The sequence below is a fragment of the Cyprinus carpio genome, chromosome A8, assembly GCF_018340385.1.
Source record: "Cyprinus carpio isolate SPL01 chromosome A8, ASM1834038v1, whole genome shotgun sequence".
Classification (NCBI taxonomy): Eukaryota; Metazoa; Chordata; class Actinopteri; order Cypriniformes; family Cyprinidae; genus Cyprinus; species Cyprinus carpio.
Window position 1 is genome coordinate 11294756 of NC_056579.1, and position 17012 is coordinate 11311767.

The 17012-nt window shown below is 35.8% G+C and overlaps 1 protein-coding gene across 3 annotated transcripts in view; it reads right to left on the reverse strand.

Annotated features, from left to right (window-relative positions):
- LOC109061938 (IQ motif and SEC7 domain-containing protein 2-like) overlaps positions 1–17012 on the reverse strand; it is a 60236-nt gene that overhangs the window by 20974 nt on the left and 22250 nt on the right. Inside the window, exon 1 of one of the 3 annotated variants that reach the window (XM_042762168.1) lies at positions 2437–2906. The exons of the other annotated variants lie outside the window; for them this stretch is intronic. Coding sequence (XP_042618102.1) covers positions 2437–2501 — 65 coding nt within the window. The 5' untranslated portion in view covers positions 2502–2906. Of the gene's footprint in view, positions 1–2436; positions 2907–17012 lie in introns of those variants that run through there. 3 annotated transcript variants of the gene reach the window in all.

Consider the following 17012-nt stretch of genomic DNA (forward strand, 5'->3'; position numbering starts at 1 on the left):
TCACGACACAGAGCGCTGTATGGTCTCGCTTTTTTTGCACAACCTCAAGCAGCCTGTCATTTACACCAAATCGGATCACAGCTTCAGCAGCACAGAAGAGAGAAACACTGACAACGTGAACGTTTTAGGCTTAAAATAGCAAGACTGCTGAAAATACAAAGTAACACACTACTTTAAACTCCAGAGATCTGTCTGAACAAGACGGATGTTCAAGGGAGAAAAATAATGACATCTTTTAGTTTAACCATTTCAGGTTTCTAAATTTAGCCAGACAATAGGAAAATAATCTGACTAACTCTACAAAACCAGGTATAAACTTCAAATGGGGTAAAAAAAACAAAAAAACAAAAAACCTTATAAATATATATCTCTAGTTGCACTTGATCCAAACATATTAAATAATGTATTAAAAAGCAGATTTATATACAGTAAATGACTATAATATGACATAACTTATAAAAGTTATTAACTCATTATTACAGTCAGAACACAATAACACTGCACTTTTAATATGTGCAGAAATGTATTGTGAATAAATGCGATACACTTTTAGACACACTGAATAGACTGACAAAAATCTTTGCATTTAAACACAGCGACATGGATAAGAAAAGCTTTGCACAGTGCTAAACCCTAAACATAGTAGGAAACAAGAATGAATTAAGACGAGTAAAGATAAAGCTAATGAAAATTGTGGCAGTGGCTCAAATCCAATGCATTAAGACACACAGGAAATGATCAGGGGCTGATAGTACAGAGGGATACATAGCTGGGGGTTAGAAAGAGATAGAGAGGGAGAGAAGGACTGCTCATCTGGTTACATTCACTTACAATCATGCATCAGGAATGATGAAGCACTTAATAAATAATAATGCAATTGATGACAGTCATTATGATGGAGACAGAGAGAAAAAAAACTACAAGACCAACTTGCTAGCAGCACACTTGCTGAAGAACAGTGATTTTCTCACATACTCCCTCTCTCGCTGTTTCTTTGACAGTGTTGTAACTCTCGCAGTCTGTAAAACAGCTGAAATCTCTCCAGCACTGTTTAAACCCCGCACACGAGAGGACTAACGGATTTAGAAGACCCCCCGCCAGCTGACAAACAGAGAGAAAGCCTAGAGAGAACACCACGGCCTGTTTCTTCATAGCATACTAAAGGGTTTTACCATGTTTTTTGATTAAAGACTTAAATCTGGATGCTGTATCCTTCATGGTGCCACTGTAAGAACAAGAAGTTTGAAGCACTATGCACATGTTCATTCAGCCAGGGGGGTTTATGAGGAAGCATTGGAGCAAGTGCCTCCTCAAAATAAAAAATAAATAAATAATTGACAGTACAAAAATAAAACAGAATGAATATGATGCAATATGCTACGACCGGCCAATTAAGCAGTCAGTGCAATAATACCCGTCTCTCATTCTCAAATGACCTATGAGTGAACAGGTTTTTAGTGAGCACTCTGCCTAGTTACATTAAAGTGAAAACCATCATAACACCTGCCGTTTTTACAGTGAACTGGTTGACTAATGGTCCAAAAATAAGGTAAAATAAAAAATGTGATTAATGACTTGAAAAAGTCCTAAAAAAATAAATAAAATAAAATAAAATAAAAAAAAACTTTATTCCAAGGTAATAATTATAGGTCACAACTTTTTACAGTGGCGTATTGGTTTCTTGTCGACAGTGTAACGTAAATGCTCTGTAGAAACTGGGCAAAAATCAATTGGTTAACTTATACCAGACTTAAAATAAAATAAATAAAATAAAATAAATGAATAAAAAATAAATAAAAACAGGAAACTTTGCCTCCTTACTGAAGAAGAGCACCACACACCACTAGCTTTAGTGTATTCAAACAGGTTACAGGCTACCAACTCCACAGGACAACAGCAAACTTCAGAACTGTCATTCAACTGTAAAATGTTTGAATATACAACTGTCATATCCATATGTACACCTGAGCAACTGAAAATGATTCAAACATTAGTCAGCACTAAGTTTTCAAATGAAAGCATTACTGTGTTGAGGGAACTTGTGACCTACAAGTCATTGCCAAGAACATGCATTCAAAAACCGAGACCATTACACAAGCTCAGAAACTCTGTACATTACAGGTATTCGCCTAATAACCCATCATTTAAAGGCATCGCTGGCTGTTTTTAGCAGTGTTTACCTCTGACTCGTTGGCCTCAAGCGTTTTCTCTGCGGCTATAAAAGATGCGCCTTCATTTAAAAAGCACAGAGGAATCGCACGCACGCGATTTTTTTTTTTTTTTTTTTTTTTTTTTTACTGTATGTTGTTTTTAAGGTGATGCCTCACAACAGGGTCTTTTAAACAAACGAACCTAACAAATTCATTCAAATCCAGCTAGAACGGGAAAACAAACCACATTTTCTACAAACAAAGAAGTCGCAACAGTGCGTCTTACCAATACACAAGCTTGTTATGAAGAATCGCTGGAGTCTTATCCGACGCACAGTTGATGCACCACATTGTTGCGAGAAACACGTCCGGATGCGCTATTTCATTTGATCGCTAATTTGGCTCGAGCGCTGACAACGTCCCTCACGGCGGGCGCGAGGAGTAAATTCGCGTTAAAAGGCATGATTTGCGATTTCATGTGCTGTCATTAGCGAGGAGATGATGAGAAGCTCATTCTCTCATCCTTGGCCACTCTCCTCCTCCTCCACCTCCTCTCTCTCTCTCTCTCTCCCCCAATCCTTTGAATCTTTTCAGGCTCGTGCAGCCAGCGTGACACAGCAGTAAGGGTGCGAAAACGTGTCTACAAGCAGAGCCTGGCAAACCGCTTCCTGTTCGCAGCACATGATCCGCACCTCAGGCATCATTGCTTCGACTCATCTGACATCCTCTGTTCGGTGCCATTGAGATCAATCCGCGGGTCATGTGACAATCTGTGCGAGTTACATCTCGATTCATCGCGCGGTCCACGGGAACCATGGTGTCAGTCTGGTGGTCAATTCTATCACTCAGTTCGAGGCACTTCACAAAGTGCATTCCTAAAAATAAAGGTTCCAAAAAGTCGTTTTTGCAGAATCATTCTGGGTCCTAAAAAAACCTTTCAGTGAACAATTAAACACTTAAAAGGACTTAAAACACACACACACACACACACACACACACACACTTAAAAGAACCATTGTAAAGAACACAATGGATTTCATAATCCAAAGGACCATTTATCGCTATAAATTGTGCATTGGAAAGGTTCCCCCAGACCGCGATTGTGCCCCTGCCCCTCCAGAGGTCTGTGCACGCCACTGGAACCAGATGCCAAAAAGAACCTTTTTTAATATAGTGGATAAACAAGAGATAACTCCATGTTTCTCTCCTCATTCTGCACATCCAAGTTTAATTAATGTTTTTCTTTTTGTCAGTATAATGAAGCACGCTGAGAGAGACTTTTCAACCCACTCTGTTGTGACAACAGTCTCTTCTCTGTATCTTGAGCCTTCTCATCTTGACAATGGCCCACTCTGCCTCCATCTTTCACATGGACATCAAAACACAGGAGAGATTTGTGATATTTCTCTCTCTCTGTGTGTCTCCATCTCTCTCCCTAGCCTCAGGACAGCTTTATATAATTCATCATATTCCATGTTAGCCACCAGTTTGATGCCTCCTCCCCATGTTTGTCATCTGTCTTATTCTTCAGCACAAGCTGCTCAGTGTTCTGTTCACTTCATCTCTCCTGTGTCACTTTCTCTTTTTTTTTCAGGGTTCTTATGGTCATGATTAACCTGGAAGTATCAGGCCAGGGAATATTAAACATGTCATTTCCAAGCTGGGAAAAGTTTATGTACCGTTCTCTGATTATGCTCTGCATAGAGAATACTGCACAAATACTTAACTGTTAAAATATCATCAATCTTATGATTGGTACCAGATATAAAAATTAAAATCCTCCTGGCAATCTTTATACATTTTTTTTATAAAAATACTTGAAACTGAACAACTGAAAAGTTATGGAAATTCATTGGTTAAAAATGTTTGAACATGTGGCAGTAAAAAATAATTAGTTCAAATTCACAGTTCATACAAAACCATTTATCAGAATACAGCATCATCTTTTTGGATTTATGTCTACAAAACTGGACATTAATTTTAATCTGGGCATGTCCAGCCCAAATTAATTCTAAGGGAATTCTCAATGTTTTCATTAACATTTAAAAAAGAAACTAAAATTATGGTCTAGATTTGTAAAAGTCCCATGATCTATATTTTGCCATTCATCACACTCTTGTGTGTTATTTTAAAGGACATGAATGAGAATTAATAAGTTAGCTGAATTACTGTCCAAAATCACAAAAATGCATTATAATAAATGGCAAGAGCACTGATAACATGCAGTAATATATTGAAATACTTCAATAGCAATTCATTTTCAGAAAAAAATACAGAATTACCCAGATTATGCACCTTAATTGCACAATTATGCCCATGTAAACAAGTTCTATGAGATGCTTTGGCCTATATACTGTACTGTATATACTGTATTTTCAAATAAACAGCCAAAATTTGTCAGTGGATATGAGGAATGGGGTTGCATTTTATTTTGTCATTTCACTAGAATCCGCAGATGATTGATTAAGCACCTGAAAGCATAACTGACAGATCACTTGATGGATTTTTAGGAAGTTCCCCTAAACAAGGTCTAGAATCACTTATTTGTGGTTCATTGAACATGCTGGATGATCATTGCACATTTACATTCTTTCTCCCAACCTCCTGTGATGGCAAACAAAATAATGTAGTCATGCTTCATTTTACAAAAACCAACAGAGCTCATGCACAGGTAAGTTTCATGCTTTCACACTGAGAAAACATTTCCCCACAAATGCTCTTCTCATAGGTAAACAGTATGAAATGGGGGACACATTGATGACTGTGATGACTACCGCATGATACAAATCTTGTTGAAATAACGTAGATATACATCATCTCGATGTGCAATGAGCTACTACTCATGCAGCACTCGGTCTATTTTAATGTCACAAGGGCACCACATGATGCGTATCGCCACATGATTGGACTGACATGATGCTTCATGACTGTGCTCTATCAGCCTCCCATGCTGGGCGGAGTCAATGTCAGTCTCCTCGCATTTCCCCTTTCATGATTCCCAAAGAACAACGATACAACGTGCTGCTGACTGCAATATTAATAAAGTCTAACTAGGTCATTTGAGCGATCAGAAAGACTCTGCTTCAGAATGCAGCGAATGCAAACAGCTGAGAGGAATGGAGACATCACTTCAGATTAAGATTTCTGCATGAAACAATGAACACTAATGAAAACACATGAATATCATATTTTCAGTTTGATTTATAATATTGTATAAATCTGAACATGAGAAGTCAATGTAATGTGAAGACCCTAAGTCAAGCAATAATAAATAGATAAAGAGCAACTGCATCACACTATGCATATTGTTGATAATTAAGCACATCCCTACTCAGTATTACAGGAAAACAAGAACAAAAAATCTTATTGTCATTTCTTATGAGAAAAACAAAAACAACAACCCTAAAATAATGGTCATTAAAATAATTTTTATAAATAGTTCCGCCTTTTCTTTGCAGATTATAAAAATTTGCTTTACCATATTTTTTTTACATTTCCTTATGATTTTGAAGTGAATGGTGATCCATAAATAATAAAGCATGACACTTTCTTTAAACCTTTTTTGTTCCTCAATCACTATTTCCCACCATTTATCATTTTCGCTTTACTCTCTATTTGTCCATTACTGTAATCCTGTTTACCGATCTCTTGCTCATCTCTCTCTCTCCATCTCATTCTCATTTCTTTGTAATCATACTGCCCCCTCTCTCTTTTTTAAAAAATCATTATCTCTCTCCACACTGGTTCCACCCTTTATCCCTCCTTCTCGATGATGTCACTCTCTCTGAAAGAGGCGGATTCAGAGAAGGGGATGGGGGGGATTAGAGGAGAGAGTTGCTTGGTGACGGTTGCTGAGAAACGGATGTGGGAGGGGTTGCAGCGAGCCAGAGTCAAGAGTGGCGTTGCCTTGGCGACCAAGGTTTCACACTGTCTTACAGGATTTGGCGCAAGATGGGAGGGCTCATGTACCTCGGAGGGTTTATGTAGCATCATATAACCACATACACAATATAAATATACACACATAAACACTAGAGTTAATCTTGTTTTAGGGATAAAAGTCAAAAAGAATACCAAAACTGGTAATGCCAAATGAGATTTTTTAAATTTTATATTTATTCTTATTAGAAAGCAAGGTAATGAAATGTAGTGCCATTTTTAAAGGGATAGTTCACCCGAAATGACATTAGTTACTCACCCTCATGTCGTTTCACACCCTTAAGGCCTTTGTTCATCTTCTGAACACAAATTAAGATATTTTTGATGAAATCCAAGAGCATTCTGACCTTGCACAGACAGCAACGCAACTACCATGTTCAAGGCCCAGAAAGGTAGAAAGGATATCATTAAAATAGTCCATGTGACATCAGTGGTTCAACTGTAATTTTATGAAGTTATAAGAATATTTTTTTTGCGCAAAGAAAAAAAAAACTTTATTCAACAATTTCTTCTGTCAGACATCGATGCACATTCATGACTGTACCACGACCACGGTTTAGAACAACATGAGGATGGGTAATTAATGACAGAATTTTAATTTTTGGGTGAACTATCCCTTTAAGAATCAAAAATTTTTTAAACTAAGCCATATTATTTCGGTTAAGGCTAACCATGTACATTATTACTAAAAAGTCTGGGGTCAGCAAGTTAAAAAATAAAATAAAATTAAAGGAAAAGGAATGCATTTAATTGACAATTTTATATATATATATATATATATATAGTGAAATACTGTTACAATTTAAATAACTCTTTTCAATTTTAATATATTTTAAAATGTCACTTATTCCTGTAATGGAAAAGTTTAATTTTGAGCATCCATTACTCCAGTCTTCAGTAGTGTCACAAGATCCTTCAAAAATCATTCTAATATACTGATTTGGTGCTTATGTTAAAAACAATTGTGCTGCTTAATATTTTTGTGAAAACCATGATCACTTCGTAAAGATTTTTTGTGATTAGAAAGTTGAAAAGACCAGCATTTTTATGAAATAGAAATACTTTGTAACATTATAAATGTCTTTTGAATGTCACTTTTGATCAGTTTAATACTTGCTGAATTCATTTGTTTTCAAAAATCCCCAAACACTTGACTGCTTGAACAGTGTTTTGAAAACAGCTCACTTGAAGAATGACTCAACGATTCTAACATTATGAGGACACAGGAGATGGAAACATGTTTACATACATGCACAACAGGAAGCTGTCCTATCTAGAAGTTGAACACACTTTGATGGGACGGTGGAGGGAGCTGTCCATTGTGCTGAATACAGCAATCATCACTGAGAGCTTGACCTCATTTATAGTGGTGCACTACTAATTCAGTTCATTTATTCCATTTAAAACATCTGTGTGAATTAGTGTGTTTTAATGTGAAATTTTTTATATCAGTTGTCAACTAGATTTGCTTGGAAATTGAAGTGCATTGAGTGGTAACCCAAGACAGCACTTAAATTGATTATAAATTAAAAAAAAAAAAAAAAAAACACGCAACTGAAAAAAAAGTGACATTTAAAATTGCTTAAATGTATTAATGGTAATTAATATAATTATGAAAAACTTTTGAAATGATCTACAGGCTATAGTTTAAGTGTAGAAATCAAAGGTGGACAAAATTTCATGTTGCTCAAAATATAAATCATTGCAAATCAATAATGAATTAAAGTAATCTACTTTTTTAGTACTTTTTATTAAAAAAAAAAAACAATTTATAGTCTAGTTTTAACCAGTTTCTGATGCTAGAAATTGTGATACTGGCTCTTTTTAATCAACAAATAAGCTGCTCTTTTAATCATATTATCCCATTATTAATTATGCAGCAATTACTCCCTACACTTTATTAGGGTGTAAAATTAACCTCAAAGCAAGTCAGGATTCCAAATAAGGACACAGAGAAATTGAAGCTTAAAGCTTACGGATCATGTCTAATCAAAATGTTTATTTACACACAGAATAAATAAACAGATCAAACAGTCACATCTGCACGCCATTGTATCGCAACATGATTCAGCTGGTGTCTGTCTGCAGGGTAACGTGACTGTGATCACATGAACACTAGTACTGTGGTCGCTTACCAAAATGTAACCAAAGTCATCTATAGCCCTATTTGGACAGGATTAGTCTTCATTGCATTTGTCTATAGGCCTCATTGTTACTGTGGATCTCTGTTATGTATATCAGTAATTTATACAGGATAAGCATTTTCTGTAGAAGTCACATAAATGGATGTGTCTTCTGCATTATGCATTCCATAACTATCCTTATCACAAAATATAAAACAGCAGCTGTGCTAACTAATTATACAGGAAACACTGAACATGAACATTAGATTATCAGTTTAATTTTTTAATCAGTATAAAATTTTCAGCAGCCATTACTCTAGTCTTCAGTGTCACATCATCCTTGGTGTACACAATTTCTTCTTATTATAGGTGTTGAAAACAGTTGTGCTGCTTTATATCTTTGTGGAAAACATTTATTTTTCAGGATTCTTTGATGAATAGAACGTCAAAAAGAACAGCATTTACTTGAATATTTATACTTTTGAATACCCATTAATGTAAAACATGTTATTCGCAGCCAGACGTTGTAGTTATAGCATCTGCCAGCAGGGACTAACCAGTCAATGCTGCTAACCAGCCAAACCTTGACCTCTCGGTTAATCCACACTGTCATCTATAATTTAATGATTTCCACTGTCACTGTATTTACTGTGTTTTTTTCCACAGAGCAAATGAGCAGGACATCGTGAAGGGAGAAACATCCTGATATGAACATACAACCATCAGAGAGACTGGGTCACCTTTTACAGCCGAACATTTCCATTCCCTCCATTTCTCTTGGATTATTGTTTTAACCAATCATGCAATTCCTCCTGCTTCCTCTTTGGTTATATGTTATATGTGACCTTGGCTTGGACCCAAAATACACAGTACAGGCATTTACACTTTTATATCCACAGACAACACTCACACTTAAAAATTCTCATGCAAAAACACAAATAATCAGCATTTAATAAAGTAATATAATATAAACCAGCAGTGCCGCACCAACAGTGAAGGCACTGCCCAACAGAGATGCCATAATCTCAAGCAGCATTCAGAAAGGACTGGAGTCACCCTCGCCCTTTGATGTGCGCTTGCACTAATCTGCGTTTAGCTCCCTTTCATGATCACCACAAGCTGACACTTGCTGTCTACCAAACAAAATTAATCCGACACAGTCATCCCCACTGAAAAATATTAGCAAATTAACAATTTCTTAAATCCCTCACAGTTTGATGTCGCACACCTCAGCAGAATGACCGCAAACAGTCATCGCTCTTCATTAGAGCCTCGAGAAACTTGGACAGCCGTCACTCAGCTTGCGATTGTTGACTCACTTCTCACTAGAAACACTTAGATTATAAAAGAATATAAAGTTTTCAGACTGTATGTACAGATGTATAGCCTGTATTTACCACAATATAAATGAAACACCATGAAATGACCATTTGACAATCACTGTAGCAGCGTAGAGTAACAGAACTTTATGTAAGGGTTTGCTTTTCCTAAGAGAGTCAGGAGGCATTAAGAGGGATGCTTCAGCAGAACACAGCTCTAAATTACCCATCAACCTTGTACTTGCCGACTGAAGATACCAGAAGCGTTCCTACCAGACACAGTTAATCTTCTGTCACTAGATGAGACCCATGGGTGCACACACACCCCGTAAATCTGACGATTCTGGCTGAATTCATCTTAAACCTTAAACAACCTGCCCTCTTCAGCTTATAAATCTACTTATAAATCTTTCTCTTTTTCTCTCACACACACTCGAAAATGTGTGTGTGCAGCCAGCTGCTTTTCTTTATATTATTCATTTAAAACATGACCTCTCTCACACCCTTCCCCCTCCTCTCCTAAAATGGTTTTGACAGATTTTTTTCTCCCTCTGGATCTTTGAACCTGTCACTTCATTTCTAGATGTGTCAATTCATCATTCTTTCCATCCATCTCCCTCCTTCATGCTCCTCTTGTCTCCGACAACACAGCTGGTACGAATCCCACTGCTATTAAACTATTACCCACCACTTCTAATCTCTGAGCTCAATAAGACAAACATACTGTAGACACAACAATCATAACAATCAATTACATATAAAATCAGATTAATTACATGATATTCATTCATTTTTGACATGCAGCTTATCTATGGCAGTTTCAAAACATTAGACCAATAAGGAAACGTTGGGGTGGGGTGAGCAAATGTGTATCATTAGTCAGCAACAAGAGGAAGTTCTTATAGCAGCTGTGTCTGGATACTTTGAACATTTTAGTTTTTTTGTCCATTCCAAAACAGGGAGTTTCAATTCTGCTGTTCAGCTGTTTTTGTTATCTCTTCATTATTTCCATTTTTGTTGGTGCACATTTCATTAAAAGCCCATTCTGTGCTATATTGTTCCCCCAGACAGTATTAAAATTCTGGCAGATACCAATATAATAAAACTTGCTGCACACTTATATAATAAAAGGGCTGCACACTTAATCAAATTTCTTATCGCGATTACAATTATGGATGCCACAATTAAGTAATCATTCAAAGTGGCAATAAATCGTTCAAAGTGCACTTATGTTATTCTGTGTGCTTAAGATGCTTTTTTTCTTTCTACATGTTATCTTAAGGGGTTTTCAATTGTTTTAATTTTAGTTTTACACTATAATACCATTCATATTTTTACTTTTTTTATAATTTAAAGAAGAAACCAATCCGATGTATAGTTGACATTTGAGGCTTAGTACTATTGAAAATCACTAAACATTTTTCAGTTAGAGTGTTTTCAGCTTGTATATTTTCATGTAAAAAATATGGCATGCAGTTGCATAAAACAATGGTATAAACATCATTCAATGTAAATTGTGATAATCGTAATTAAAAATCGCAATTATAATTTCAAGGGAATAATCGACCATTATGATTTTTGTCTAATAATATCTAATAATGATACCTAAATAAATATAGCCTAAATAAAAATAATAGAATAAAATAATGCACTGAAATTATATTAATTTAAAAATATAAAAATTATATAAAATAATGCAATCTGAATACATTTGTTAAAAATGCACAAAAATCATATTACATGATATAAACACATTTAAATAATATAAAACTACTACTACAAGTAAATTTAGGCATCACAACATTAAAAAGTACAGTTGACAATTTATGAGATCTGCTACATTTACCAGTGTTATTACAATGTTGGATTCTATTTTAATCGAGAATCAAACATTGACTGACATCAATAAATTAAAATCTCTTTAATATTGGCTGATAACTATATGGTATAGACAAACTGTGCATCATATTTTTTCTATTCCCGAATGCTGTGTCTTGTGTTTTTAAACACATTTTGCATGAACGCCCCCTAGAATTATAATATATTGTCATGCTCCGATGGCAGGAAAATTACTTACAAAATTTACAGTAAATTCAGATCCAGGGGCATCATTAATCATGTTAATTTTCAATCAGATTTTATTTATTTTAACTGTATAATGAATCACACAAAATGAAAACTGATAAACCAACATCCCTAGTTACAGCAGTGCTGAAGGCTGCACATCCTCTCTCACACACACAGATGTTCACTTCCTCCTGCCTTTTTGTTCTCCCCAAAAGACAAAGACATCAGTTTTAGGCAAAATAAAAATAATTGTTTTCTGAAACAAAGACTTAACCACTAACAGGCCACATAACCAGCTGCTTAAAGGCAGGCCAAACTGGTAAATTATTGAGTTCTGTCTCACTCAGGCATAAGACACTTAACTTCACTCCGTCCCCAGTGGCTCCTTGTGTTTATTTTTAAAGCAACATTTACATAAAAGAAGCCAGAACAAATGCTTTCCAACCTCACACAATACAACAATTATGGTGAAAATGAATAAATGAGCAATACATTGTACTTCTGTGGGCCTTCACATCTAACTGTAATCACCACTAGGCTACGTACTATTCTAGAAAGTCAGCTGTCTGCTTGTCCTACACTGCAAGAAACGGCACTATTTACTAAATGACAATAAGAAGTAATAGTTAAGGAGATGCATCAAATGCAATAAAGAATATAAACCAGATCAGCTGAATTTGAAAATGTCATGGGTAAAAAGGCCCACAGTCAACATATTTCCCATTCAGGGTGAGCGGACGACACATCTGTTATCGCAAGACTGTGCTGCGCGGCCGCTTAGTTAAGTGTCAGCGCTAATGCCAAAGACAAGCATGCTATGATGCAGAGAGAGTCAGAGTGAAAGGATGGAGGAGTGAACAAATGAACGAGAGCTTACCGCTACGCAGTTACAGAGAGGTCCCATTCAGGCTGAAGGAAGCGCGAGGAAAAAATAACCTTTTCTAGTCTACCCTATCTCTCTCTCACACCCACCACCCCTCCTTCTCTCTCTCTCTCTCTCTCTCTGAGGAGCAGAAAGGCTGCATTCTTGACAGGTCTCTTCCACGTGTGTTCTTCACTCATGAGTGCACATGCACACACACACATGTGTGAATGGGCTTTTTGCAGTGTGGGTTAATGGAGAAATGCAGGGATCAGGTATAGCACTTCATTAAAATATTTATTTGTCATATTAAAGGTGCGATTTGATGTATTAAAAGACTTTTGGGGTCAGTTTCTAGGAATCGGTTTGGCTCCTGCTGCCATTTTCAGTTTTGGTAGCTTGTGTGTTTGCTATCTGCCTGACAAATGCAGCAGATTGCAACACCTTTAGCTCAGATATGAACAGCATGTGTGTGAGATTCACTGTGATGACGATTCGGTGGTGGTGAGATGAACCCGATAGAATCTAAGCTAAGAATGAATGATTCTCAGGGGCTGAGAAGCGAAGTGATGTTACGAAGAACTCTTACACTAAAAGCGACACACACACACACACACACACACACACACACACACTCATATATATATATATATGTGTGTGTGTGTGTGTATATATATATATATATATATATATATATATATATATATATATATATATATATATATATATATATATATATATATATATATGTATATTAATGTGTATATATAGATTATATATGTATATATATATATATATATATATATATATATATATATATATATCTATATATATATATATAAACAAAGCAGCATTCGAAGAATAATTAAGCCAAAAATGAAAATTCTCTATTCTGAACCCTTATGGTGTTATTGCTTCAATGGAACACAAAAAAGAAAAATTTGTGACTGTCTTGTGTGCTCTCTTTCACTGAAAGCAAAATGAGAATGTACATTGTTGGGTATCAAAATGAAAAAAAAAATTTAATAAATACATAAATTACTAAACCACCATAAATGTTATGGTTTATTCGGTTTTCAGAAGCCTGAAAACTAAAGCTTTGTGTGAGAAACTGACTGAAATGTAAGTAATTATTGTGGTCACATAATGCGCAAGATGCCATCACTGATGTCAAAACTGGTGCAAAGTGTCTTTACGCTGCATATTTACATCTAAAATATACACAACCGAGTAAACAAGATTTAAGCCTTACATTGGAGGCAATGATTATCCAACAATAAAATGTGTATATTTTTATATTGTTTATATTACTTATTATATTAATGTTTTTATTTGATTTTATTTATATAGCATCTTTCAACAGCTCATGGCAGGGTTGTCACTGTTAATAAAAATAAATTTTCACACATTGCACATAAAATTATTTAAAAAAAAATGTAAATTAAAACTGAAAGTGTAAAAATAACAGCTAATTCAAAATATTAATAAATGCTACAATAGAATATACATAATACTAAAATAACAAGAACGCTTTACAATTAATAAAAAAAAAATAATAATAATCTGGCAATACAATTCCATAGAACAAAGAAAGTCTCACAAAAAAGAAAAAAAAAAAATCAAATATATGCTTGATCGCTTAACCATATAACACTGATTTGAAAAATAAAAAATCCCTTAAAAACAACTCTTTCAGAGCCCTACCTTTAAACACTGATCTGTGACCATTTGAGTTGTTTTGCTTGTACAGGTTAGTGCTGCTTTTAGATAAAACACAATGTCTTCCAGAGCTCATCTGTTTCACTGTGGCTATAAAGGGCACTTGAGTGATAATCCTTAGGAGATGCAGTCATCTACTGAGAGAATGGGAGCTATTCATGATCATTCCCACATACAAATAATAAACAAACAGGCAGATGGCACCAACAAATGAGACAAGAGTAAAGCTAGCTCCGGGTCCTGATGCAGCAGCTCCAGAGGCAGGCAGTGAATGAAACTGCCTTAAGAGCAGCAGGGTGGGGCGTGGGTTCATTTGCTCAATGTTACTCATTTAGAGCTTAGAGAACTGGACCCTCGTCTCTCTAGTTTGTATACAGGTCGTAACCACCACAGCAGGGTTGTGCACGATTCAGAATTTAAATGAGAACCTTTTCAGTTCTGCTCAAGTTCATTAGAACTAAAACAGGATGCAGAATAGCAATTTGAAATTGAATGTAATGAAGTAGAATTCAAACAAACTGAAATTCAAAAAAATTTGTATACAGTAACCAATTTTTTTAATAGAAAATCTAAATGTGAAAGCTTTGAATGTTGGCTTGCATGAAGGTCGGAACTGGGAAAATGTTTAGAAACGACAATGATAGATTTACTAAATAGAAGGTTTTTGGGCTTTGAAAATGTTGCTAGTGAAGTTGTGCAAGGTTTTTCTGAGCACATACCTGCAGAGCGAGGGACCTACTAACCGCATACAGGGGCCAAAAGTCTGGACAGATGCACTGCAGAACAAACATCACTTGCTTTCTTTTTCCTCTTCTTCAGAGAATTCACGCAGCACCTCCAATACTTGACTACCAATACGGCTCCTTGATATTCCACACCACAAAGTCCAGACTACCGAGTCCTTCTGCTGTGAGCTTGACACCCAACCGTTGAGACTGCAGCACATCCATTTAAATCTGCTTCTGCTTGTCCTGTCCGTCACGGGCCAGCTCTGTGTGCTGGTGAAATGAGAGATCAGATCCCAGCAGCAAGTGTGACAGCAGTAAACACGCAGTTATCATTTGTGTCTAGTAGAGATTCCAGCCCCTTCCAGCTTTGTCTTGGATGTGAGGTACCTCACAGGATTGAGATTTGATGACTGTGCAAAAGCAGATCCAGAGGGAGAGAACTTTGTCGATGGTTCCTAGCTGAGGGCCTGAGGCACTTCATTTTCCACTATAGTTAATGATTGATAAATATCAGTAAATGATAGATAAACACACTCAGGATTAATACATTCAATAAATAATATTCCAGAGAATTTCACTGCTCCATGTGCTCAAGAGGCTTGTTAAACACATTTGCCCAGAGTGCAGTTTTTTTTATTTTGCATACTAATATATTCAGATATGAATGCTAAAACTAATAAATAACTGATGCTTTCTAAAACAGATTCTTTATTGAAACCCTTTTAACCTCTGTTGAGGAAATGTTCTGGTCATGTTGGGCTACATCCATGGTGCTGTTCAGGGTTTCGTTCATTGATTTTCCCCATTCCTTTCATTTTCTATTGGCCCAAGGTTGTATTTTCCAGTTCTCACCCTTCCCCCCTCCAGCTATGACACTTCCTTCATCTCTCCCACTAAGACTTTAATCAAATTATCCCTAACCGACCTTTCATCCAGCTGAGGTGACACTTACAAACTAAAGCACATCCACACAGTAAAATCAATCAATCAGTCAAAGTCTTGAAAACAGAGTACAGTTAGTTCAAACACGAAACACAAACTTAATTTTGCTCCCGTTTTCCCCCCAAAAAAGGGAGCACATTCATAATTTGTCTGGGATCCCAACTGCATCTAAGCTCTTTACTTAATGATGTTGCACTTTTGTTATGTGTGTACATATCATTTAAAAATGTCACGCAGTGCCAGTTTAACCCGGGAATCAGCTCGGTGTTTGAAAACATGTGGGAGGTGCCACAACAGAGGCATATACAAGTGTTGCTATCTGAAGGCGTCTGTTATTGGAGCACGGCCTGCAGGCAGTCTGTTGCAGCTATTACTTATGCACTTTAAATGCCAGAAGATGATGCCTTTGAAAAAAGAAAAAAAATCTTAACAACCTGTATTTAAGCATTTCATATTATTATTAAACATTAAAGGAACAGTTCCCCCCAAAATTAAAATTTGCTCTCCCTCAGGCCATCCAATATGTAGATGAGTTTGTTTCTTTTTCAGAACAGATTTGGGAAAATGTAGCATTGCATCACTTGCTCACCAATGGATCCTCTGCAGTGAATGGGTGCCGTCAGAATGAGCGTTCAAACAGCTGATAAAAACATCACAATAATTCACAAGTAATCCAAACAAACTCATCATTAAAAGCTTTATCTGTGTATTTTTAGTTTGTGTGTGTTTTTCTTGATTCAGACAAGAAAACTTTTTCACTGAAGAAACCAATATTGATAGAGGATAGAAGTATTTTATCACTTCACTAGGCATTAACTGATGGATTTGTGGATTATTTGTGTGGATTACTTGTGGATGTTTTTATCAGCTGTTTGGACTTTCTTGTGGATGTTTTTATTAGCTGTTTGGGATGAATTTGTTATGATTTTATGTTTTGGTAAATGAGGAATTTTGTAGAATATTGCTTATTTTTATCTTGGATGGGATACTTAGGGTGGGTATATCTTCAATACTAAGCAATTATTATTATTATTGTAATCTTAAAATAAATTATGTAAACTACTAAAATATTAAAAAATGCAATTGTTTCTCTTTTTCAAATTATATAAACAATAATTATAATTAAAAATTACATAACCACTTTCATTTTGGATCGTAATAGC